Source organism: Doryrhamphus excisus, chromosome 2 (genome assembly GCF_030265055.1).
Source record: "Doryrhamphus excisus isolate RoL2022-K1 chromosome 2, RoL_Dexc_1.0, whole genome shotgun sequence".
NCBI classification, from domain to species: domain Eukaryota; kingdom Metazoa; phylum Chordata; class Actinopteri; order Syngnathiformes; family Syngnathidae; genus Doryrhamphus; species Doryrhamphus excisus.
In genome coordinates this window covers 9,622,007-9,649,444 of record NC_080467.1, presented here as the reverse complement: position 1 = coordinate 9,649,444, position 27,438 = coordinate 9,622,007, and the positions used below count along the sequence as shown (strand labels likewise).

Here is a 27,438-nt window from a genome sequence, read left to right as displayed (position 1 = left end):
GGTCTTAATATTCCTTCCTCGTTATTGCTGATTTTATACGCTACCAAGCTAAAGTCAGCACTAGCCTTTTCCCTTTTTACCTTTTCTTTCACTTTGGATTCCTTTGCTCTCCTCCCAATCACTTGTGTGTTCAAATTAGGTTTTGTGGCCATGATTCTCATGTTCCTCAGTAGTAAGTAAAGTAAAGTATCATGTCCAGAATGGGCAAGATGGCCTCAAAAATAACAGCCCTTGGATTGTTTTTCGACTTCAGGGTGAGGCTCGGTCACCTCTTTCAAGGTGTTGTTTTCTCATTCCCTCCCCGTCAGACGGGACCTATCAGGGGCCTCCAGCCTCAGATCCATGGAACGTGACGAGAGTCCGCAGCGGCCTGACACCCTTCCTTCCCACAAATGGCGAGTACTTTCTTTTTATGTGAATGTCAAACCATAAAGCTCTCTACTGCTTCTTCCAACCCTGGATCTTTGTTCTCGCTGGTAATAAAGGAAGGGGAAGTCTTAAAACAAAAAGTGATCCTGTAACATCTCCTCAGTGGTGTTCTTTTTTTATGTTGGGATTTTTGGGTGCGGTGCTCACACACAAACACTCTAGAATCAATATACTAGAACTTCTAAAGACGAGTGGGGACAAATATGCTGCTTCTGCATTTTTAATTGCCTCAACTTTTGCCCTTCCTTTCCTCCTCTTATTTTTTCCTCTGTGCTTCCACGTTCCACTTTCCCGCAGGGCTCTACACCGTTCCCACAATCCTTTGCATCAATTTCTCTCCACTAATGTTTTTGCGTAAATAAAGAAAAGCAGTTCAGATTGCTGCTGGAGCTTCTTCTTGCTGTTTTCCCCCCCAAGAAATATCAAAATGGCCCCTGCTGAAGATGCACAACTCTCTCCTCACCTTCTTTCCTCACATCCTCATGCTCAGATGAGAACATGCTGTGGCCTCCAGTCTCATGTACATGTCCATCAGATCTGTGGGAGGCTATGTCATACAAGAGGAGAACAAGTTTTCCTTTTAAAGACTGGCAACTCACGACAGTCATTATTAACCAACTTACAAAACGTTTGACTGGATTCAGATGAGATATCAGCGTTGTGGCCATGAGTCTCATGCTCCTTTCCCTCAGACTTGTGTGAAACTGTCATGGTGGAGCAAAACAAGTGTATGTTTGCATTTTTCCAGATGACAACTCGCTGCAGTTGGGACTTGGAAAAGATACCTCTCGTTGAAAATGACAATGTACGTTTGTCTCTTTGTCTACTATGTCAGGACTTGGAAAAGATACCTCTCGTTTGACTGGGTTCCTCATGGCCTTCTCTGGCATCAAGTTCAGATGAGAAATCAACGTTATGGCCATGAGTCTCCTGCTCCTGTCCCTCTGACTTATGGGAAACTGTTGTGACGGAGCAAAATCAGTGTTTCTAATTTTCCAGATGACAACTGACTGCAGTCACTACTGCTAGACGTGAAAGAAATACCTCTCGTTGAAGATGACAATGTACGTTTGTCTCCATCAAACCTGTTGGACTCTGTCATACAAGAGCAAAACCAGGTTCCTTTCATCAAGACCGGCAACTCACGACAGTCGCTATTAGCCAGCTAGGAAAAGATACCTCTTGTTGGGTCGTATTCTTCCTTGCCATGAGTCTCATGGTCGTGTCCCTCAGACTTGTGGGAAGCTACGTCATACGAGAGCAAATCATTCCTCAAAGAATGGCACCTCACGGCAGTCATTACTGAGGGACTTTCAAAGGATACCTCTCGTTTGACTGGGTTCCTCCTGGCCTTCTCTGGCTTTGGCATGTTCAGATGAGATATCTCCTTTCTGACCATGAGTCTCATGGTGGTGTCCCTCAGACTTGGAGGAAGCTATCATGGTAGAGCAAACCAGAGTGTGTGTTTCTATTTTTACTGATAACTCACAGCTTCTACTAACGTCACTACTTCTGGACTTGAAAGAGATAGCTCTCGCTTCCCCCTCGTGCACAGATGAAAATGTACGTTTGTGGCCTTGAGTCTCATGCTCGTGTCCTTCAGACGTGTGGGAAACTGTCGTGATAGAGCAAAACAGGCGCATGCTGCTATTTTGAAGATGATCACCCACCACAGTCACTACCTTTGGAGGTTGAAGCTAATATGTCGGCGTTAGGCTCACAGACCAAAATCAGCCTATCGTGACTGTGGTGTGTTTTTGTGAACTCCAACATTTACAGGATGGAAGTAAGCAAGCAGTCATGGAGTGGCCAACGATTAGCAGCCCACTCGAGACCTCCAGTGCAGCACGCTTCCATCTGTGTTCCCCCTTGAGGTGTTTCTACACGGGGCCGTATGCGTCTCCGGTGGTTCCTCTTCAGAGCCGACCATCCTGTAAGCATCTTCTGCCCCGGCGGAGCATCCCCCCTTCCGGCGTTCTCCCGCCCACTCCCTCCCATCATCCACCCCTCCTCCTCCTCCCCGGGGCTCCGGTGAGACGCGGCGCCGGCAGCTGTTCTCACGGCGACCCGCATCATCATCTCGCACAACTGGCACGACGCCATCGCTGCATCTCATCAAAGCCTGACCGTCCAAACTTCCCATGCTCGCACACATCTGTCACAGCTGCACACGTGAGGACGCCACACTAAAACCTCCCGTGGGAAAACCCCCGTGTTTGAAAAGGCTGATGTGGCGGCCAATCCACCATCATAGCAGTCTAATCTGATAGGAGATAACTTATGCCTCTTATGTGTCCACCTGGCAACCCGTGATGCTTCCCGCTTCACTGAAATGAACACTTTGGTCAGAAGAACGAACACAAGGTCCTCCCGATGCATTGCAAGCACAACAGGCCTCCACAAGGGGGAGACAGAACTTACAGAATGTGTCTTAAAGTTGCACTATAACTGAATGATCAATATCTCCTTATAATCTCTAGCATTTGAACGCACCACGAGAGATAACCATGACACACACTTTATGCTCCGGGGGCAAACCGCCACAAATTGATCCACCTATAAAAAAGATCTATTTTTGGCTTACTCCTTCCTTTCCAAACCACGGGCCTCCACCTTGAGGACCATATTTCCATACGCCATACATTCACCAAAAGTAACACGTGCTACCGCCGCTGATGATGTAAGCTGCCAGAAAAGTGCTTGACTTTGACCTTGTGAAAAGATGTGGCGACCCTTTGAATAAATGGAGTGCCATCTAAGAACTGCATGAGTGGGGTGGGGGGGCTTACCTCTGAGATCATTATACCGGCTTGTGGGTTGGTGATAGCGAGTCAGGGGATGGAGGACAGGCTCATCTGTGATGGCAAGGTGATGATGATGATGATGCTGACTGTGATCAACAGGCACATGACGGTCCGGGTGGAACAGATGGGGGTGTTCGTGGCTCAAATCTGTCTCCCGTGGTGACTGGGGGACCGTGTGCTCCACTGACGCTGGCAGGGAGGATGTGGAAGTGAGGAGAGCCTCTGTTGCATCAGGAAGTGTGTCAGATGTTCCCATGGGTGAGAGTGGGGGCTCAAACAAGGGGCCGCCGGGTAGCGTGTTGTCTGTCAGAGAAAGCGTGCCCCCCGATTCTCCGCTTGGTGCCGGTCGAGCTGAGGGGTGCGCCGCATCAGTTACATGAGGACAGACAATGTAAAGGCAACCAGGCTGAGCAGGGTAGCATTAGCATACGAGATGCTGCCTCAGATTGTTTATACAGAGAAAGCCTCATCTCATCTCTTTTCTTCAAACGTGCACGCACGCACACACACACACACACACACACGGAGGGCGTTGTGAGCGTTCACACAATGAAAAGTGTGATTTCACAGCACTGACAAAGACTGTGAACTGAAAAGCTGTTCCACAACCTTCCCAATGCTGGGAAAATGTTGTTTTTAATGCTATAAAAAAAACCAAACCTTGTGCCTGTTGAAGGCCTGCTGATTGTTAGCACGGCTGTAATGCAGAATGAAGAACATCACAGCGTTTGTCAAAGGCGGTTTACACAGCTTGACACTTTTGCCATGCGTGTTTGCATGGAAACCAGGCTGATAAATGAAGCAGGTGTTGTGCCAGGCTGCATCGCACGTGCAGTACAACTACATCTTACCATCGGAAAGAAAGTAAATACGTAAATACATAAGAATCAGGGATTGTACGTGAAACCTTTCAAAATGATTGACTTTATAGTCAAACTTAAAATAAATCTACGTTTTACGCTGTGTACGATAGGAGTATTGAAGATAATTGAAGCACTTTTTTCTCATCATTGTGAAGATGCTGAGCTTCTAACGGCAGACATACAGCATCGCTTCTTGGCTGCTGCTCTACTTGATGTATGTCGTTTTGCTGGGGTTCAATTGCTGCACAGTACAGCATGTGATTGACTGCTGTGCTCGTGTAATAAAAAGTGTGTAACAGCAACAGCAACCGTGAGGCAGACAGCAATTTCTATGGTTTAAAAAAAAAAAAGGAGTCATAAAGATGATTTTGCATCCAAACGACTCTGAGGTCAACTGAAAGTCTTTGTGAGAAGACAGTAGGTCATCCGGTCCAGATGAAAGGAAAGAGAAAGTACTGAACAGACAAGGGGGAGGGTGGGGGGGTAGATAAAGGGGGTGTTTGGAGTTCAGGGGTTTAAAGCTTATCTAGCAAGACTGTGGGAGAGGGCGATCCGATGATGTTAATATGGAAACTATTGTTTGGCTGAGTCATAAATCAGTAATTGGTTAAGTGAAGGCGTCGCACGCACATTTCCCCACTAAGGGACGAATAAAGGCTTATCTTATCTTAGCTTATCCCAAGCAGAAGGCTGCGTCTTAAAAGTGGCCTTATTTTGGGAATGGATGGCACGTTGTCTTTGGAAAAAGTCAAATATGATCTTCACAATATGAAATATTAAAGGGACTGTTTGCAACTCGTTCCAAATGATGAAACTAAAACATCTGTTGCGAGCATACTTAAATGCATCAGATTGAAGTATGAATTATGCTAGCCAGTGATAAGAATATACACGTTTCAGGGGTGCAAACCCCCGCTGCCGTTTTTTTTTTTTTTTTTACTGGCCCTTACCACATTTTAAAAATAGAATTTAACAAGAAGAAGACTTTTATTTATTTTTAAACACTGCAACAGCAAAAATTGAACAAATCTGCAGTAATATAACAAGAACCCTGCTGTGTCATTTTAGGATCAGATTTGCAATTTTTGGAGGGGGAAAAAGTTTGAATGTTATATAAATCTAGTCAAAATATTATAGGAATATAGTCATAAGTAATTACAGGAAGAAAATTTACGAACATTTTTTTTACAAACTCCAAAAATGGGAGTGAATGGCTGTAATTTGTATTTAATTTTACAAGAATAAAGTCAAAATGTTAACAGAAACCTAATGAGAAAAATTTGCGCAATTTTATGAGAACTATTTTCTAAACTATAATATTCTAAAAGAAAGGTTAGGGAAAGAAACCTTTATGAGAAAAAAATTCTCACAATTTTACAAGAATAAACTTAAATATTCTAAAGAAAGGTTAGGCAAAAATGTATAATATGATAATAAAGTCAAAATATTAAAAGAAAACTTTTGAGAAAAAAATCTCACAATTTTACAAGAATAAGCTTGTAATATTCTAAAGAAACGGTAGGTAAAAATGTATAATATGAGAATAAAGACAATATTTCAAGAAGAAAATTGACTATTGAAAACTCCATGTGCAGCATTAACAATATGCCAGATTGCCACTGCACTGCAATGATACCAATTAGCTTATCTCGCTAATGAAATCAAGTCCTCGTGGTTTGCACGTGCCCACCTTCGCTCGTGTAAGAATACGAGGAGCTGAAATGTGCGGTTGAAGGCAACGGCATCTTTGCACACAAGAAAAGTTTGAGTGTTTTGTGATGTCGTATTTGAAGATGATTCATACGCCAGGCGTCCGTCTATCTGTGCAGATGGACACCATCATGTCTTCTGATGCTCTGTCTGGCACACGCACACGCACTTAAGTGAGCATCATGGCAGGTTCACGTGCTTTCCCCGCTCGCACTCTCGTAGTGCATTTGCATATAATGAGATCATTTGTCACGCAGCCCGAGAAATGCTCACAATCATCGTCCTAATGCCACCTGTCAGTCGCAGCATTCTCATCGTTTATTACCGCAGTGCTAGACGTTGATTTGGCTCCCAACTAATGAAGACATTGCGATTCGGCGACGGTTAACGTTGGCCAGGACACCTAATGGCAGTGGGCCGAGTGGCGGCGTGGACGCTTATTAATGCGTCACATGATTTCCCAGGCATGTTCCCATCGCTCTCTGTCCAAGGCCAACTTGACTTTTGGTAAGAATGTTAGGACCTTTATGAGAAGCCAGATAAGGGTATTATTATTATTATTATTATTATATTATTATTATTATAATGGGGCCAATGTGTCACTTTCATGAAGAACTACAATGGAACCTTCATACTAAAACCTGTCCCTCATTTCGGGAGGCTTCTACCCCAGACCGGATGTTCTGTTCCGAACTCGGTTAAGAAAACGACGGTTAAGAATGATACACAGGCTGTGTTCCAAAGCGCATACTACTACTACTACTACTACTCATACTAACTCTTTAGTACTACTTTAGTGTCTACTCTGGCAGTATGCCATTTTTTTAGTATGCGAGAAGTTGCCGGATGCGTACTGCATTCTCCAGAAATGTTGTGTGTATCATCGGCTTACTAGTCACACTCAAATTCAAATTCAAATTGGTTTGCGTCTCGTTTTAAATTTTGCTGAATTCGTCCAAACGAAATTTGTAAACGGACGAATAAATGGCACACTCGGGATCTAAATGGACACTTTCTCGCCTGATTTAACACAAAATATCAAAGTGATATATAGTAGACCTCACCGCTAGGAGACCAGGGTTCAATTCCACCCTCGGCTAATCTCTGTGTGGAGTTTGCATGTTCTCCCCGTGCATGCGTGGGTTTTCTCCGAGTACTCCGGTTTCCGCCCACATTCCAAAAACATGCCAGGTCAATTGTCCATAGGTATGAATGTGAGTGTCTATATGTGCCCTGTGATTGGCTGGCCACCAGTCCAGGGTGTACCCCGCCTCTCGCCCGAAGACAGCTGGGATAGGCTCCAGCACCCCCGCGACCCTCGTGAGGATAAGCGGCAGAAAATGAATGAATGAATGATATATAAAGTGATATGTATAACGTGATATATTTAAAGAGTTTAGAGCTAAAGTGAAATCAGCTTCAGCCTGTCGATTTCGGCTCGGGTAGGAGTGCAATGCATTGTGGGTTATCATGTAGTGTAAACGCTTTGCATACTGTCTGATGGATTGGGTATGCAGTATTGCGTTAGAATAGTACGGGCGTGGAAGTATGTAGTAGTTAGTATGCGGATTCGAACACAGCCAAAGCACAAAGTCGACGCCCATAAATGTTATCTAAAGATAAAGTTGTGTCACGGTCGGCCGTCGGTATTATGGTGATTTATGATGAGTTGTAGAATTTGGTGGCTGTGCCCTCCGACCCCACCGATCCCTCCACCCTCGACCCATCTGTCCAGCCGACCAATGGGACGTCAGCTGTGCGGATCAGACTCCTGCCAATCGGCCCTAATCCTCATGTGAGCGTGCTCAGTGACGTAACTGGGCCAAAGGCGACTAACGCGATGCTCGCTCCGTGCAAGCTGTGAAGTCTGCTCAACGTTGCAGGGGAGAGTCTCAACCGCAAAACATCTCCCAACCGTTTGCCTGGCAAAGACTACATGTTAACATGAAAAGGAAGCTACCTAAACCCTGGACCCCGATGGGGAAGGAGATGATTTATACATCTGGCTGTGTGCACACAAAGCACCGGGGCACAACAGGGTCAGCTTTTCACCACAAATTCAGCTCTCGACACACGAGATAAAGCGAGCGAGGGAGGCTTACAAATCCACAGGGATTCGGTGTGACCTAGATCTTGATGGGTAATGATTTTTAAAAATGGTGTCTACAGTACAGCAAAAGACTTTAGCAGTGCTCTAATGATCACATCCTGTACACAAAAACACACCACAGCCAAACTGCTAACAAACCAGAAACCAAATCACTATATTGGCGTTGGTGTCTTCCTTTCTCTTCTGGTGTCAACAAAAAAAAAAACTGTAAATGGATGTCCTTAAGACCACCAGAGCCAAAAATGTCTTAAAAAACTCAGAGTGGTGCCCAAATCCCAGCACTTTCTACCTTTTTAAGTGCTTTTCTTAGGCGGCTTTAAATTTAGCATGAGGACAAGCTGAGGTAGCTTCATGTACCTTCACCTGCCTTTCTGGGGCGTAGCGTTCTCCTCGCCTACCTTTACGCACCTCGGCCCAGACACGACGCTACACGCCTCAGCTGGGACACTCTCTGCTTAGCTTACGCGTGCATACTGCATACGCTGCATACTGCATACGCTGCATACTGCATATACTGCATACGCTGCATACTGCATACGCTGCATACTGCATACGCTGCATACTCGCCCTCATCTTTACTGCATCGCCTACTGCTGGTAGCTTCACGCCAAAGCAGAAAAAACAGTGGAGTAATTAGAAAGTGACAACGGTGATACAGGAAATAAAGTACTAAGCAATCAAGTGCTTCCTGTTACTCACAAGGACCCTCCTGCCCCGTTTGGCTTTGACCCACTACTGAGACCAAGATGCCTGACCTGGGAAAGCCATTAGGCCTCCATAGATTCTATTATGGGATGTGGCAAAGCAGCCTTAAAACCTGATTGGGTCTCCTCCATGTTTCACAGTTGGTATGGTGTTCTCTTCTCTGGATGCCAGGTTTGATTCTCAGGTCTGTGTCTTGCCAAGACACTCCAGCTTTATCTCCCAGAAGCTTTGGAGCTTTGTCAATATGCCTTTTGGCAAATTCCAGCACAGGTGGTCCTCCTGGTTAGCTACAAGTTCTGGTCCTACATTGTGATGTAAGTCGGTTCTTACACCTAAAATAACTCCAGCCGGTGGGAGGCCTCGGTAGACCCAGGACATGTAGAAGATACATCTGGGCTTCCCTGCCTCGAATAAGCGGAAGTGGATGGATGGAGATTGATGGACTAGCTCCTCATAATTCTTCCAAGATGTTAGAGTCCAACCTTTATCCTTCGTGGCGGTCGCAAGAGTCAAGTGATTGTGACGCAATTGTGTCGCTTTCTAGTTACTTCAGTGGCCGTTGCGGGTTTTTATTTCTTTCTCGGAAGGGAACCAACGATCATATCCACAACTTCACGCTCCCTTTTCCATCATGATTACGTAGACCCAGTAAGGAAGTCCTAGCAAACAGTAAATGGACCTAAACGAGCGCAGAACCAAATCTTTTCAGGCTGTAATGAGCTCGTTAGCCGGCCCAGTTCCCTAATGGATCGTGGTCCTTCAAAGCACACGTTGCTAGCAGACCTTTTACAAAGAAGCCATGCCCGTCCGTGTGTTCTACTCTTGGCCCATGTGCATAAAAGCAGAGCGCCGTCAGAGTCCATGTCGCCATTTTGACGATGCCAGCCTGAGAGACTCTCCACAGAGAGAATCCCTAATCAGCTTCCCTTTCATTCCCCCCCCCCCCCCCCCCCCCCCAGCCCTTCACCCGGAATCACATTGCCTCTCAACGCACTAACATATGCCCGCATCCTCCAGCAGCATTTCTCTCTCTCTCTCTTCCCCCTTTCTTTCTCCCCCCCCAACTATCTGCTCCCCTTTCTTCAGTCCGTCAACGGCATTGTCTGTAGTCTCAAAACGAAACAGCAGAAGTGTGGAAGAATTCCTCCTGAGCAGGTCTGTGTGATGTGCGGCGATGAAAGGACATGGTCGACAGAGGGGCCTATTAATAATCAAGCACACGAGCTGCAGCGCCCCGAGACACGCGGAGGAACTTGCAAGAGAAGAGAAGCCACTGACTGGAGGGGTGGGAGTTTAGGCGAGGCGTGGGGTTCAAACTTAGAAAAACGATGCCAGAGACGGGAGGGTGGAGGAGGGAGGAGGAGGAGAAGGGAGGAGGATGGTGGGGCTGTGCTTTTTTACTTACTAGAACCGGAGGGCGAGCCAGCAATGGAACCTGAAAGGGGAGAAGAAGAAGAGATGTGAACTTGTTTACTTGTTCAGTGAAGGCTTGTCTGCTTGATCGGATTCAGGAGTGCCGTGGCGCTTCAGAGATCTTCCCTCCAGAACCCTACGTTCTAGAGCAGTGGCTCTCAAGCCTTTTTCAGTGAAGTACTGAATCCATTGGTCAGCCTAGCACCCCCAAATCAGAGAAAAAAAGAAGATAAAATTCCTATCTGATTCCTTACTGTCCAAAACTCTGCTTCTCTGTAGTCTTTTTATGTGACGCATTTAGAAATCCATCACTTCACTTGGAGCGCAAACAATAAAATAATCTGTTTTTTAACATTCTGTATTCCTCTGTTGCAATATTTTACCTACATCAACATTCTGTATTTGTACGGGGTCAAATACTTCTTTACCACTCTCCATATACAACACGTACAATTATCTATTTACATGCTTTTTTTACACTGCAAAAACACCTCAACTTTATTTACTTAATCTTGTACAATGAGCGTGCAATAAACCTGTGACTTGAACATGCATACAACTGTATATCGTGTATAACATCTCATTTGTTTTATGATAGTTTGCCATTTATCAGCTCGAGTTTGCTTTGTACTCTTGTCAGCAGGTTCGGAGAACATTCATTCATTTTCTACCGTTTATCCTCACGAATGTCAACGGGGTGCTGGAGCCTATCCCAGACAAATGCATTCCTTTTGGGATGTTGGAGGGTGCGCCATACAAGCCCCACCCCCATTGGAGAAGCAGTGTTGTAGAATAAGAATATATGCACCCCCCCCCCCCCCCCCCCGTGTAACCAAGCCAACCTGCAGCTCCGCCCGAGTCCAAACTTGCATAAGTTCCGTGCTGATATTTTTAGTTAGCTTAGCGTGCATAAAAGAATCTGCAAATATTTTCGTGAGGCGGTGCCACTTTGCGTTGTGCTTCAACCAAGCAACTTGCAAACGTTTGAATTTTTAAATTGCACTAATGGGATCCAGGAGTGTAAAAGCGTGGCATCGGGATCGGAAGGTGTACGTCGGCACCATTAGAGCGAGGCGGAGGGTGAGGGGGGGTGGTGGGGTGGTACGGGCGCACGGCAGCAAGATTGAAAAAAGAGCTGACAATAAGGCCTTTGTCTGCAGGTGTGTGTGTGTGTGCGTGTCTCTTCCTGTGCATGCCAGTGTGTCAATGTTTGTTTGAAAGGACAAAACTGGGGAGGCGCTGCCCTAGATTATTATTTTATCACCGCTAGCAACTAGCTGGCAACATTCTCTGTGAGGATTTCCCTCCACGCACCCCCACATCGACCCCCACATCGTCTGATCTGCACTGAGGTGACGTCAACTCTGGGAGCTTCTCTGCCTTTTTCCCATTGACCTTAAGGCCAGTGATTCTGTGCATGTGATGCATTCACTGACAACGTACACTTGCTGTACTTTCACAATGAGAGCGGAACCTCAGAGTCGCAACACGACTTTAATCGCTGTTGCTTAGCCTTGACTTCAATATGATGAAGATATCATGTACAGGTTGCGTGACGGATTTCCCCCATGCACATGAAACAATAATTTCGTATTTGACAATTCTTCAAATTCCACTTTTATTTTTATGTTCCATGGAATGATTTTATGAAGTGATTATATCCTGTAAAGCATTTGGAATGACCTCATGTGCAAACTGTGCTCTATAACTAAACTCGCCTAGCCCATGTTTTCTATACTTGTCACTAGGTGTCTGTAATGTTAGTGTTATGTTTGCTAAGACACACAAGCACCAGACTTGTTTCCTCCATCGCTATATTGCGGTTCAAATATCACTATGTAAAATAAAAGTAGTCTGCACAATGTGACATAACTAAAGATTAATGATGTGTAAAAGTGAGTATAGGGTGTGTCTATAGGGCTCTAATAATGTAAAAACCCACATTTAGAAATTCATACCATGAAAATATTCACTTTATTAATATTGAATCCTACTTGGTGGAAATTCACTGGAAGCAATTAACAACGATAAACGAGGGCTCACTGGATCTCCCAGCAGGCCCAATATTCTCTCAAAAACACGGGCTACTGTTGTGGCCGTAACACACGGCCAGATGAAAGTCGACTCTGAAACCCTGATGTCCACCATTCACTCTGGTCCCCCAGGAAACACATTTACAAGTCTTTTATTTACTCTACATCCACCATATTGGATAATATGTGTGACTATAGGGGTGTTATTTCATGTCTAGAGTGCTTTAATAACGTTTAAAAGGAAGGTCACAAAGTACATTTTCTTTGCTGTAACTACAGAAATATTCCATTTCTAAGTAAGGAATCCTATTCTTCCAGTTCATCAAAGATGTGGAATGAGATGGAGAGCTTTGTGAGCTAGCTTGTGATGTTCATTTAGCCTGTTCAGCCTCCCAGGCATGTTGTTTATGCTATCATGTAGCTGAATGACTCTTTATGTCTTTTATATGAATACAACATCTCGTCCGGTGCAATATGTTTTTTATTCCCTCTTTATGACATATTTTTTGATAGGGTAGGGTAGTTAAATTGCAGTCCCTAAGTATGACAGACAGCACCTTTTGAAGATGTCCCACTGTGTTTTAGTAATTAGCTATCCTCGCTCAAGGTCACGCTATTATTTGTTGTTGGCTTCTTATCTGAAAGTGTTTGTAATGGATGACGCTAATGACTCTGCAGGGTACGTACAGGTGTTGGGGGTTCCATTGGGTGTGGGTAGGTAGGAACCGGCCTTCCAAGACTTGGCCTTGAAGCCCTTCTTGCAGCGCTGGCAGTCCTGGCCGGTGGTGTTGTGTTCACACTGGCACTGGAGGTTACCATCCTGCAGCAGGCACTGGGAGGCGTGGAGGTTACACTTGCACCTGCAGGAAAAGGCAGATGAGGGAGAGTTAAGGTGCCGCCGTACACACGATGTCACAGCGGCGGAAGGTGTTGTGTTGGTGCTGCAGGTTATTAAAGGCACTTTTTTTTTTTTTTTTACTCCAAGGAAATAAAAAGTGCAACTACCGACTGCCGGAGGACTCCTTCGCACTCATCCCTGTTGTTGTTGTTTGAGGATGCTGATTGAATTACATACCTTACATTCCTGTTTGTTGCTTCAAAGTCGATGCGTTACATTTACGACGTAAAGTCGCATCCGATGTTGAATAAAGCCAGCAGAAACCATACGGAGACACAGGAGTTCCGCTGAGAAGTCAAATGAGGATCTAAAGGAACCCTCGGCAGATAGAGTTTTTAAATTACAGCCTTTTCCAGATGAGCGACTGGATTCTGATTCCATTTTGTTCCACTGGAGTGAACAGCTATCCGTCCGCATCAAATATTCAGAGAAGAGCCGCTGTATCCCGACACCGTTGCCGCTTCAATCTTCCCGAGCTTTCTTCATTTAAATCATTGTTTCTAATCAACCGACCGCCAACATTTACTTTACTTTATGTACAGAGCCATGACAAGACAGCAGAGTTGGACATTTTTTTTTTTTTAAACTCTGCAGTCCGATAAATTAGTCATGCTTCCGTCTGATCACCTGCATGAGCTGACAGGAGGCGCCAGGGAGAATCCATCACACGAGGCCTTGGATCCTGCGTGCCTGCTGAAGGACACGAGCTGTCCACGTAAACCAAGAGGGAAATTGAACATCTCTCTTTTTTTTTTTTCCGTGGAGAAAAGTAAAAGTAGCATGTCACAAAATGGGACAGGTGTTTTCGAGTGCCGCCGCGGCTGACAACACAGCAGAGGAAGACGAGGCGACAAACGCCTGAGTGACTGACAGGGTAGAACACGCCACTTCCTCTTATCTCATTCCAAAAGTAGAAGAAGCATCGAGTGCCAAATTTGGAAGTTGCAGTTTAAGAGCAAGATTGATGTAGCAGATGTATTTGTTATAGAAGAAGATTCATTTTCCAATGACCAAATGGTATGCTCCAATCTGACATACAGCATCCATATTCCACCTGCAGACGCTGCTTGGTGTATAGTATATAGTATATATTATATATTCATAGTTTCATGCATACTTACTCCCACACGTCATTGAAATACTTCATTTTGAGTAGTAAACGCAACGGAAGAATACACTATTCCCAACACGGAACTACTGTGACCATCAAACATCATAAAGATCATCTACCCTGCAGTAGTAAGGATGATGAGTAGCTGGTTTTACAGCAAAAGCAAGACCATAGACCATAGACCATAGTTCTGCTTTTCAGGTTGTTTGTGCAGGCTACTCAGGCAAAATCTATCCTACCCAATCTGAACTTAAGCCAAGACATTCAGTACAGTTTGAGTCATCCAATAAGCAATGTGCTGTCTGTCCAGATGTAAACACCTGGACACCAAAGCTAGAATGTTCTCTTCCATCGATCCACCCATCCATTTTTTTCACTTATCCGAGGTCAGGTCGCTTTCCAGGCCAGTCCAGGTCCTGAGGCGTTTTGTCAACTTATCTCGAAAGCGGGTCTACCTTTGTGATTGTCCCCTGATCTCTCAGGCCGAGCCAAGCCACCCGACCGAGAAATGTTTTCTTCTCCAGCAAAAATAAAGCAATTGGCTTCACTGATCTAGTACGTCTACAAGGAAGTGTAGTTTAAGATCCGACTTGCACCAAAACTGGACTTACGTCACAGTCCAGGAACTGAACTTGCACATGGAGACAGCTTGGAGACCTTCTGGCTTTGTTTTTCATCATCTGATCACTTTTAAAGCCGACACGACGAGGCTAGACTCTGTGATTTTCACCTTTTAGCATAGTAGAGGAGGAGTTCACAGCCACCATCACATTGACCTAATTGTTGGACCCCCTGCCGCCCCCTTCGAGAGCCCCTCGCCTTGCACTCCTTCCACATGAACGACGTGACGCTCCCGACTTTTCAAGCTCTGTGTGTCTTACTGGTCTCCGGCCTACGGATGACAGCTTGTGCTGGGATTTCTCCCCATCCGTGTCTTTGGTCTCTCCACACCCAAATAATACATGGCGGCGATCACATGTTCATGCGCAAGATGGCTGCCTTTGCTTGCTAGTCATAAAAAGCTGCAGTCGCAGCTCTGAGATGCAGGACTTTAAGGCGGGGCAGCTCGATCCATCAGAAACTTGTCTATTTACTCCAAGCAGCCAAAAAGTGGAATAAGCCAATCTCTTACTTTCGTCCTTAGGGGGCGTCAACACCTGTGACGTGAAATTGACAGTTGCTTAAAAGACGTTGACACTTTTAAAGCTATTTGATGCTGCACATTCAGAGATTTCGATGTTGCGGTGCTTTCTGTCCCCGCCAGAATGACGGGCGGGTGTCCTTGTGGGACAAGACAGAGTTTGGACAACATTCAGAGGGGATTTTCTTGTCTCGCCGAACAGTCGATACAAGACAGGACGTGTTTGCAGTGTCCCAAAGACATTTCATGATGAAACATTGAAGATATTGGAACATCCCGTCCCATCTTCTCCGTAGGTCTCACCAATGACCAATTACCGTGTTGGCGCCACGGCCGTCCTTTGCAGTCCCTGCATGTCCGTCCAGCTTCCTACGTACGCGTCTCTGTGAAGTCATGTCAGCCATGTCTTTAATGATGGCAGGGCTGCCTGTTTCAGACGGCAGAGATGTACCAATTACCAGTCTAAATAAGAAGAAAGATAAACAAACATCAAGGGGGAGTCATGCGGTGGTAAAGCCCGAGAAAGCAGCTGGAAGCAGTCGTTAATGGAGCTTTATCCGTCTCTTTACTGGAGCTGCTATTCCTCCATCCCTCTGCGGGGACGCTGCCATCGCTCCCTCTCTTCCACTATTTGCTCTTTTTACTTCTTTGTGTTCTTCCTCCCAACACGAGCTGGCAGACAGCTTCTGCTGTGCATCTTCCCCCGTTTTTCGTCTCCATGTCATATCCTTTCTTTTCTGCTTTGATTGTCTACGCCCTTCAGCTATACGACCACAACGGCAAAATGCTCCACTGCTCGCCGAACTCTGTGTTTAGTTTAAATTGGCTGGTGGGGACGTGTGGGAGAGGGTGGATGACACGGGGGGGGGGGGCTCAGCGGCCAGCACAGCCGTCGTCAGGCATCTGGGTGGAAGGTCCGCATTGACTTTCCCTGACCTATGATGACTGGTTGCATTCATGCACTTCGGAAAATATGGACTGCAACTTCACTTGGCAACTACATAATATATAATACTTATAATCCCTCGTTTATCACTAATTGCTTCCAGACTCGACCGTGATGAGTGAATTTGTCTGGTTCGGAAGCCAATCGATCTCCGGTCCAGGGTTCAGTCAAGCGTGATGTTCCTATGGATGATAGAAGGCAGCCTGGTTGAAGCAGCAGGCTCCTTCCTTCGCATGGCGAGTGTCGCGGGGGAAGCGACCGAGCGAGGCGACGGCGCCACGTGAAGCCGGCATCATTGATCAGCGGCACGCCTTATTGGTTTCAACTCAAGTCTTTATCACCCCCGTCGCCTCCCACTTCCTCCACCCCCTCCGCCTCGCCTTGTAAATTCAGAGCGGCTAATTGGACATGACTGCGTTTATGTTGTAGCTTCATAAATTTCTTTCTCTGATGGAGGAGAATTGATTTTTTTTTTTCCTCCTGGAGTACCACCTCCCAGCCTCTTTAGTCTTCACACGTGGCCCACTCCCTTCCGCCCACCCACCATTCATCCTTTCTCTCACATGTGCACTCCCTGCAGACTAAACAGGTAATCTATAAACCACCAACCCCGCCCCGTCCCGCCCCGCCTTGGAATCTTACACTGACTTGTTAGCAAAACACTTCATCTGCTTTCATTACCCAGGGAACAGCAGTAAACTATTCATATTGCACCACAGTGTTTCTGAGAAGCTCTCTTTTTTCGAGGGGGGGCGACACGTTCTATTGCAGCAGCAGGAAGGGGGGGGTCCACTGGGCCTCCAGGTCGCCCCCAACACAAAAAGAAGAGAAGAAGAAGTGGTTCAATGTTGCGATCATCATTTCTGGGGATTGAGCAACCACAGTAATGGACAGGACCACATTGGGGCCCATCCATCTGTTTTCTATGCCGCTTATTGTCACTTGGGTCACGGGTATGCTGGAGCCTATCCCAGCAGTCTGGTGGACTGGTCGGGCCCAAAGCATATTTTTTCATATTCATTCGAACCTAACTGTGTTGACCTTACTGACCAATTCAAAGGATTTTTTGTACTCTTCCAGTAGTTGAATAGTAATAATAATAATAATAATAATAATATTCAAAAGCAGCCGCTGTCAATTATCGTGGCAACAATGTGTCAACATAGGGTTGGTTTCTTCTGGCATTTATAGAGAATCCGCCCCTTATGCAGAAGGGGTCCCCTCCCTCCCTGTGAATAAGTGTTCTGCGAGATGGATTTATTTTTGTAAATTTTTGGCTTCTTAGGTTTAGCATAAATACACTTGAGGGTACGTGGTTATCTTATTGCTAGCATCATAAGAGTGGTAATGTAGTGTGAACAATGAATAATAGTAAAGGAGCGTAAAGGTGACTTATGGTTTTATTTCATGTGGACATGGCTGTAATAACTTTAAACATATTTAGAAAGTCATACTCTAATTATGAGAATATTCCATTCCATATTCCATAAATCCTATAGTGTGGAAATGAATGGAATGTGTTCTGGTCTGGAATCAATTAGCCGCTATAAACGAGGGCTAAATGTACTACAGAACCAGGTACACCGTATATACGGAGCATACTTTTAGAAGTGTGTGGACGGAAGATACCATTTGAGATGCCACATTAGATTTTGGGCTAAAAACGCATCTTAAATTATTCAAAGCGCAGGAATGACCTTGGTCGACTTTGTAATCCACACCCTGCGTGTGCTGACGTGTTACCTTTTTGTGCAATTTTTTTTCCTTTTTGCACAATTAAATCCATGTAAGAAATGTTTGTTTGGGGTGAGATGCCACATATTCATGATATATTGCTTTAGATGCACAGGAAGGGGATGAATTATTTATCCAAGAGTCTGTAAATGGCGGTGACGTGCGTGCGTGCCTCGCTGGCGCACGCACCAGAGAGCTCTCTGCTGATTGGTCCGATGGGCAGGGCCGCCGGCCCCACTTTGAGCTGGCTTAAAGTATGCACACTACACGCTAAATAATGGAGCCTGCATGGGCACATCCTGTCCTCAAGTCCAGACCTCAAAGGACCGCAGACTCCTTGTGTGTTTTAAGAGAGAGAGAGAGAGAGAGAGAGGACAGGATATTGGAAAGAAATGACGAGGTATAGGTTACATGTCATCAGTGTGTATGGAAGTAGGATTCATATGCTGACTTGACTTTATTGGATTCTGTCGAGTCCAGTTTCCTTCAGGTTTGTCATGGTGTTGGATTCTATTCTATGTGTTAAAGTACGACTACATCAAATGGTACTTCTACGTTTTTTGGACACCCCTACTTTAAATGTACCTTTGAGTAAACTTAAGAGTATCATTTGCATATCTTATTGTTTGGCCGAGTGTCCTGGTTTTCGGAAACCCGAATATGGTCACCCTACCTTAAAGTCTCTAACCCCAAAAACAATAAAGCCTTGTTTATGACGCGCAGCATGCAATATATCCTGCAGCTGCGGTCTCCTGCTGCCGTTTGCTTGTTTTCGTCTCATCTTTCCCTTTTGCTTTTTTGGTGATTAATTGTGATTTTGCAGACCCCGGCTTTGCACAGCTGTTGTTGTTTTTAAGTATTTTTCATGCATTCGTTAGACTCGCTGGCAACCAAACCTGACGGAGCTGCTTTACTGTTTCGGGGTCAGTAATGACTTTCAGTATATTTCTTCATAAAAAGTTGTATGACAAAGCGCGCTACTAATAAGAATGTATTATACTGTGCAGTATGTACTAGATATTCCTCATCACCTGGTAACAGAACCCCCCCCCCCCCCCGTACTTTGCCACTATGCCAGCAACTCTCACTAATTCATCAACACAACGCGCACATTTAGCAGCACGGAGCCCTTTGCTAGTCGCTAATCTTAGAGCCTGCATGCCAGCATTGTAATATTCATACAGCGTAGCGCAGCACAGCGCAGCGCAGCATCATCCATGCAGGCATGCCGACGCCATCGCTGTCTGGCCTCCGCTGTCTGGCCTCCGCTGTCCTGAGATCAGTAAGTGACTGTGCTGGATATTGCTAGTCCTTGCAGCTGCTGAGTGAGTTTTAATGAACACGCCTGCCAAGAGGAACACCTGGGGAGGGGGAAAATTGGCTACCATTTGGAGAGGGGGGGTGGGTGGGAGGGGGCTCTTATTTAAGATATATAAGTCAGAGAAGAAGTTAAGGGACATGGGAGGGAGGAAAAAGTGATGAGGAGCCAAGACTGGGACTACAGGAGGTTTAAGCTGAGGTTCCTGCTATTGTGCGAATCCCCTGAAGAGTCCTCCAAACCCCCGAGGTGATGGATCTTCGTGTGAACATGTATCAGACTCAGGAACTTTGTAGTGGAGAAACATATCTGGGCTTTCTCTTTGGGGCAAGATGCCCGCCGCACGAACTCCGGAGAAGCACGCCACGCCCAACGTGTGTTTGTGCGCGCTGAGAATTAGCACAAACACCTGCATTCCATTTTTCACCACAAAAACTAGATTAGTTGACACGCGCCGCCTTATTTTCTCATTTATTCATGTGGGGGGGGGGGCAAGTCACAAGAAGATGCATACGCACATAGCGATGCAAAACACACAACAGGAACATGCCCTTGTGGTGTATTAGCTTCTAATTCCGGCGAGACTGTCAGAGAGGATGCCCGAGGAAAAGTAAGCTGAGCTGGGATCAGCCAGAGGACAAGGGTTAATATAATTATCCCACTAAAACCTTGAGACTGAGAGAACATCATTAGTCATAGCGAGAGGGAAGTGCTTCTCAAGCCGCGGGGCCGGGGAGAGGGAGGGGGGGGGTGATGAGGGGGGGGCGGGGTGACGACGCGGGGGAAGAAAACACAAGCAGTTCCGTTAGCGAGACAATTGGCAAACGCCAACGGTTGTTTGTCCAGGTGACGGAATGCGGCGTGCTTCTTTTATCCTTTCCATATCCTGTTGGGAAAGTCCTGTTGCCTAAACCCTTTCTTTGCTTCACGACTGTCCTCTCTATTCTCAACACTCAGTGTTGGAAATGGAGAGCGGAACGAAGGCCTGCGATTGGTGGGTGTTTGTTGTACTCCGCCTCTTGCCCGAAGTTAGCTGGGATAGGCTCCAGCACACCTCCACATCCCTAATGAGGATGAGCGGCATAGTAAATAGATGGGAAATAGATGGACTGGGAAAGAAGGGCAAAGAAGCCAGAAACTGACCACTTCCACACAGAAAGGGAGGACATGCCATGGTTGACTTCATTCATTCATTCATTTTCTACCGCTTTTCCTCACGAGGGTCGCGGGAGGTGCTGGAGCCTATCCCAGCTGTCTTGGGGCGTGAGGCGGGGTACACCCTGGACTGGTGGCCAGCCAATCACAGGGCACATATAGACAAACAACCATTCACACTCACATTCATAGCTATGGACAATTTGAAGTCGCCAATTAACCTAGCATGTTTTTGGAATGTGGGAGGAAACTGGAGTACCCGGAGAAAATCCACGCATTCACGGGGAGAACATGCAAACTCCACACAGAGATGGCCGAGGGTGGAATTGAACCCTGGTCTCCTAGCTGTGAGGTCTGCACGCTAACCACTTGACCACCATGCCGCCCTGACTTCATTCAGTGTGAAGATAATTTAATAAGAGTAAAAGTGTTGAAATGTGGTAAAAACAGTCAATACTGGGAAGGTAAAGGTGACTACAGGGGTGTTATTTCATGTCTGAAGGGCTCTAATCATGTTAAAAACTTAAAAACAGGTTTTCCGAAAATATTCCATGTATTTACATTGAATCCTATATCATGAATGATTTGACCTCCAGCAAAGCAAATATAGGAGCTCAACATTTTGTCCTCCATTTAAATAAAAAAAAAAAAAAAGAAAAAGTGATGGCTCACGTTGCTAGCGGCCATTCTCGCTGTGTAGGACGCCAGCAGCCTCCTCCCCTCCCAAGGCGGCGACAAGCGATGACTTGTTTATGCGGCCGTTTAGCGGCAGGTAACGACGCCGCTTTTGAGGCACGCCACGCCGTAGTAACGCTATGCTAATTAGCGCTCCTTCCAAGGACACCCTCCCTCCACCTCCTCTTCTCCCACTTGCCATTCCCAGCATGCTTTCCAGCATTAAAGCACGCTGGCGGAATCAAGAGAACCCCCCTCATGTCAGATGCCGGGTGAAGCACAGTGCAGGCACCAGCGTGGTTGGGGTGGGGGGGTCTTGATTGTGTTTGTGAATTTAAAAGGATGTTTATGGGATGAGTAAGCAAGGAATTTGCTGACTTTGACTTTCCTTATCTGAGAGATATAAAGTCGGTTACAAGCGTGGCGTCATCAATCATCACATACGAAAGGGGAGCGACGCCACATTCCTCATGGCGGACCCCCCTCCGGCTGCCTGTCTTTGCTGGGGGGGGGGGCGCTCATGAATGATTTAAAAAGTGATCTGTTCCCATGCTTGGATAGGCAGAGGAGTCTGAGGGAAGATGGGAGGATTTTCCTTCCTCGTCCCAGCACGGACCGTCACGCCATCAAGGAAAAGATGTCACCCATAACCTGCTAAATGTTGTCATGAAGCGAGCGAGGGTGGAACGCATGAAGGCGCCACACGTTTTCCCTGCTCTTTGTCGGACCTACGAACAGGAGAATAATATTTATCCAGCATCACGCCTCACATCATTCATCAGAAAATCTCCCAGCCCGGCTCGTCCCATGGAAGTAGAAGTTAATCCATCATCTGCCTCCCTCTTTCTTTCTCCCTCCGCCTCTGATCCGGGCTTATACCTCCCATCCTCTCACCTTCACTCGGCAGAGGACACGCCGGAAAACTTTTGGTGTGATGTAAAAATAGTGGTTTGAAAGTCAAAGCCGGCGTCGACGTGGATAAGAATCAAAGACCCCGGAAAAGGCCGAAAGCGGGATAGAGAGGGCGGGAGGCCAGGCTTCTGTTCTCGCTAGATGTCGGGTGGAGAAGATGGAAGAGGCTGGAGGCCACGGAGATGCGTCGGTGGCAATCGCGTAACAATAAACCTTTGTAGCACCGAGCCCCCCGTAAGCTAGTCGGGGTCTAATTAGCAGTGCTCCGCAGGCGGTGTGACTGAGAGTCATTCAAGGTTTTGGACTTCTGTGTGAGATGTTGGCGCTGGCAATTAGCGCAGTTTTTGTGCCGCTCGGTTTTAATCATTTGGAATAACCCGACTTTGCCGTGTCACCTTCCATTCCGACTTCCAGTTTTATTGTGTGAAATACATTTTTAGATGGTTGCTGTGGTCAGTCGAGGCCAGTAGGAAGCTTTCCAGGAGGCCTCAGCACTTCAGAGGTTCTTGAAAAACATCCTTGAATTGATTGCTAGTTTGATGATACACCACACAAGGTAATAAGTAATAGTAATAGGTAATCAGTAATAGGCCTTATTTTTTATACCATGGTTCCTTGTTTAGTTCCTTGTTTATGGCTGGTAATTGGTTCCAGACCCAACCATCATCAGTGAATTTCCACAGTCCAATTCAATGTTAATAAATTCAATATTTTCATAAAGAAGAGAATGTTTTATGACCTTCTAAATTATTAGAGCACTGCAGACATGAAATAACACCCCTACAGTCAATTTTACACTTGTATTCCCCAATATATTAGTTATTACTCAATAAAAGAAAATAATCCATCTTAGACATGACTAAAATAAGAGCTTTACGTTAGCAGTTAGCACGTGTGGCATAAACTGTTTCATCAATGTACCGTTACTGACACCGAGAGACCAGTGTAGGATACTACTCTACTGATACGTTAGCAAGAACAGAACACATACAGTATGCCGTGAATGTTCAGGCAGGAGCCCACTGCTAACCTGATGCTAGCACTCAGCTGATGTCACACACGTCGTTTCTTAAAGTGGCAGATACAGTATTACCCTGTCACAACTTCAGGAAGTTGCCAGGTTGCCGGCGGTAAAATGGGTGACTGCAACTGGCCGCTTTGTCTTGGAATTGGCAGCCAGATCGCAATAATAAAAAAAAACTTACTCCAAACTTAAAAAATATGTGTAAATGTTCATCAATTTTGGAAATTTGGACCATTATTTTATTTGAATGATTAATGATTTATTTTTACTGTTAAAAATCCCACACTTTATATTGTTTGTTTAATGGTCCTTGAACACGCCATGAACTTTGTCCCACACTGCAAAGATAAACGACTATATATTTATTTATATATTATATTTATACTGTATTTATACCAGCATGCAGTATATTTGGAAGCATTTGTGACCCTAAAAGGAAATACTACACATGGTCTTCTTTTCATCTTCAACTTTGTGCGCACACATATTCTGGGAAAAAGTTTCCCGAGTCATCTTTGTCTTATTTAGAGAAGTAAGCCCATTGGTGAGAGGGAAATATTCCAAAAGCCTGTAGCCGCACCTGTCACCGCATCACCACCGCAAACAAGAACACCTGCCTCAGCAGGACAGGAGGCAGAAGAACCGCTTTGGACCGGACCGGCGCTGTGCCTGTCAGTCACCGGGAGATGGACGGTTGAAACGTCCTCCCGCGTGAGATGATGATGATGGTGATGATGACATTCACACGCTCTGTGAGTAACTGTGCAAAGAAGGCATGAAGCAGCATGACTGCACTCAATTTAAAGCCTTCCTCCTCTTCACCAATTTTCGCTAGTGGAAGAGAATGAATTGTTGCTAACGGACGGATCATTGAGACCATCATTGAGATCATTGAGACATGACTGGATCCAACTGGAATCCAATATTGCTTTGTGGGTCAAGGAATGAACAAGTACCTATTAAGCTTATTGTATGGAGTTGTTGACACCTGTAGAGCAGCTACACACAATAAACAGCACAAAGATTTCGAGATCTTCCAGAATCTGCACCTATTCCAGCTGTATTGTATTGTATCATACTGTATTGGCCATGCCCACTCCGCTGTGGTTGGTCACACTCCCAAGTGCTCAGAAGGACTTCTGTTGTCCAAAACAACCCCAGCCATATGTGTTGGATCCTGAGACTGGCCAGTCTAAAGATCACAATGATCAGTAGCTTTAGCATTAGAGTGTTTTCTACAGCATCTCTAACGTGTAACACGCAGACCTCACAGCTAGGAGACCAGGGTTCAATTCCACCCTCGGCCATCTCTGTGTGGAGTTTGCATGTTCTCCCTGTGCCTGCGTGGGTTTTCTCCGGGTACTCTGGTTTCCTCCCACATTCCAAAAAAAACCCATGCTGGGTTAATTGGCGACCCCAAATTGTCCATAGGTATGAATGTGAGTGTGAATGGTTGTTTGTCTATATGTGCCGTGTGATTGGCTGGCGACCAGTCCAGGGTGTACCCCGCCTCTCGCCCAAAGACAGCTGGGATAGGCTCCAGCACCACCCGCGACCCTGAGGAAAAGCGGTAGAAAATGAATGAATGAAATTTGACAAATTCCATCCAAATACAGAGCGTGTGGAAGCCGTCCCTCGCCCAGTCTTAGCATGCCTGTTAATTAGCGTAGCTCAGATTGGTCAAGTAGGTCGCAGTCAACAACACGACATTCTCCTTGTGTTTACCATGACAACCAAGCGGCTGCGGTTTGCATTTGCACTGACCCAAGCTGGTGTTTTTGGAATAAGACAACAACTTGCGTTAGTATGCTGACCTCATCACTCAAGCACCAGTGGACCAAAGATTGTTTTTATTCTTTGCCGTCTGCTTACAGATGCAGAATCTTGGCTTCTTCTCTATGATATTATTTTATTGTTATTCCTCCGGCATGGAGCAATCAAAGTGAAAAGTCTGCAAGTAAACGACCTGATGCTGCAGGGAAGAGAAAAACGATGCAGACTTCCTCCTCCTCAGCTCAATCACCATCCCTCCATCTTGGCCTAATCCACTTAGTTGGCTCTTCCTGAGCTTACAGTCTTTGCTTTATTCCATTATAAAGACCCATCGTATGACCTGCTTCTTATTTCATTAAAACGCTCCAATCTCTGACTCCACGTCTAATCTATAATGCAGACGGCCGTAGACCCATAGACCACTGTCGTCTCCGCAGCGGTCCAGATGACAGATGAGGCGGGGGTATCGGGGACGGAGGAGGATATGAGATGCCCGCTGATGAGCGAAGCTTCCCGGCGAATATGATTTTGCTGATCCGAACGATGACAGTCTTTGATGGCTTTGGCATGGAGCTTCAGTGATATGGAAATGTGCGGATGGAAGGCAGGCACATCAACACTTTGGCCTCTTGTTCTTGTTGCTGTCAGATAACCTTGAGTAAGGAAATCGTTGAAGAATATTCTATTGATTCTTCCCAATTAGTCTTTGCCACTTCTCTTCATGTTTGACCTTCTCAAAGTTTGGCTGCCCTTCCACAACAAAGTGTTTTCATGGCGTCCACAAATCTAAAAGCATTCCATCAAACCTCGCTTGCCCTATCAGGTTCCGTACGTATCGATGAAGCAGCACTATTTAGCGCTGAGTACCTAGCTTCCTGCACACCTGGACCAGCTATTTGTCATCAGATAAAGATGAGCCACTTGTTTTGTTAGCAATCCCAACCAGATAACAAATGATGATTTCTTCAAACACCCAGATAGCGTCGAGCCGAGTCCCGGGGACCTGCGCTACGCCCAGAAAGCGACTAAAGCCCCGTCGCCATCCATAACGGCGCCATATCTCATTACCGCGGCGACCTGTGGCACACCTCCACTCGGCCTCCATCACATGAAACCCATTTGGCCACGCCACCCCACCGGAGCAGCAGCAAAGTGGAATATTCATGATTGAAATTGGGAAGCATTGGAAGCACCAACGTGTTATCAAGGCCAGATGAGATGAGATGAAATAGCTTAGCCTTTTGTCCAGGAACATTGACTAATCGTCTCGCTCCCCCAAAATCAATTTCACAGCCGTAAGCATCAGCCCGTTCTGATTGTACTGTACTGCTCAGAAGGCCCCCCCCCCCCCCCACGCCACACATCACCACCTAATACTGTACTCCCAGCAGCCGCCCAGAATAACTTATTGATAGGTGATTATGTTACGAGGTGGAAGGGGCGGAAGAGCGACCGGCCTCTGTCATCTGTGCGGGCTATATTTGGAATGCTGTTACCAGATCCAGCCCCCCCCCAGGGTGCGTTCACACTTGCCATTTCTGGTCCGGTTAAGACAAACTACAGCGGAAGCGCGATTAGCGTCAATAGTCCTCTCCACAAGGTCCAACTCCGACCCAATCAATGGCAACTGGACTGTCCAGGTTGTCTTTGACAGGACCGGTTTTCCTCTTTCATAGTCTCAAATGACGTTGGGATGTTGGGCTAAAGTCGAGTCAGGCCTCTTTCAGCCAACGATGAGCATTTGGGTGGTATCACTGTGGTTAGCATTCCTGGAGGTGATGCATGTTTTGAGGGCACCCCGGCTTTGAATGTTTCATCAGCAGGTTCGGAGAATGCGTCCTATGTTCAACCTAGCATTATTTGGTCCGCTGACAAACAAAGTTTGAACACCAACCAAACCGCACTCAAATGCACCCCAGGTATCCACCCGTCTCCTGGAGACGAGACAAAGGGAGCTAGGATTTGGTAACTGGAACCATACCAAATAGAAGCGTTCAAATCACGGATGTCAGGTTATCCGTTTCCAGTATTCCTGTGTAGGCTTTGGTGCAGTGATTGACTGTTTTACCCCCCTGGGTTTTGGGACACATGCCCCCCCGCCCCCTTCTTCCCATCACCACTACACTATCTCTCTGATTCTGTGCTGAGACTGAAAAGTAGCGATGATCAATACCTGCAGGCCTTTTTTACAGGATGCCAGAGGCTTGTTTGCCCGTGTGCTGAGTCAGCATCCACACAGGACTTCATTAAGCACACACACACACGCACAAAAGATGGCCCCCTTCCTCAAACTGTCGCTCATTTTCACTTTCCCTCCTCACCCTTCGACCCTTTCCACACACAAACCCCCAACGCCCACCCCCCCCATCCAGCTCCAGGCCGTCCCAACAAGGATGTTAAATACCATTGAAATGTCAGCCTGCCATATTGATTGGAATAATAATTCTGAAAGGTTGGAGCGATGCGCCGTTGTTGCCAAGAGGGCGTGTGATGGAGCGAGCATCCTTCACTGTCACAAAGTTGCCATGTAAGAGCTTCCCCGCTCCCCTGGCGGCGCGCCGGCGGCGGTTTACGTTGGACTAGCGAGGCCGTGTCTTTCTGTCGTTAATCATTGCCCTCGCAGGATCCATATGAAGAGCGATGGGGTCATTGTGGAACGGCCGAGATCAGAGCCGTGTGTGTGC

At 46.2% G+C, this 27,438-nt stretch overlaps 2 protein-coding genes across 21 annotated transcripts in view; one reads left to right on the top strand and one right to left on the bottom strand.

Annotated features, from left to right (window-relative positions):
- The window catches only part of rapgef1b (Rap guanine nucleotide exchange factor (GEF) 1b), a 146,786-nt gene that overhangs the window by 20,383 nt on the left and 98,965 nt on the right, over window positions 1–27,438 (top strand). The window lies entirely within an intron of this gene.
- Window positions 1–27,438, bottom strand: part of ntng2b (netrin g2b) — a 55,427-nt gene that overhangs the window by 14,543 nt on the left and 13,446 nt on the right. For 19 of the 20 annotated variants that reach the window (XR_009119630.1, XR_009119635.1, XR_009119632.1 and 16 more), the window contains exons 4-12: window positions 12,755–12,927; window positions 10,027–10,056; window positions 3,219–3,584; window positions 1,754–1,864; window positions 1,609–1,674; window positions 1,474–1,524; window positions 1,281–1,388; window positions 1,053–1,133; window positions 893–976 (exon numbers count right to left, since the gene is read on the bottom strand). Coding sequence is in view for 15 of the 20 variants with exons in the window: in XM_058050017.1 (XP_057906000.1) it covers window positions 893–976; window positions 1,053–1,133; window positions 1,281–1,388; window positions 1,474–1,524; window positions 1,609–1,674; window positions 1,754–1,864; window positions 3,219–3,584; window positions 10,027–10,056; window positions 12,755–12,927 (1,070 nt within the window). In the remaining 5 variants the exon portion in view is untranslated. The remainder of the gene's footprint in view (window positions 1–892; window positions 977–1,052; window positions 1,134–1,280; window positions 1,389–1,473; window positions 1,525–1,608; window positions 1,675–1,753; window positions 1,865–3,218; window positions 3,585–10,026; window positions 10,057–12,754; window positions 12,928–27,438) is intronic. The other variant, XM_058049978.1, reaches the window with a different exon arrangement.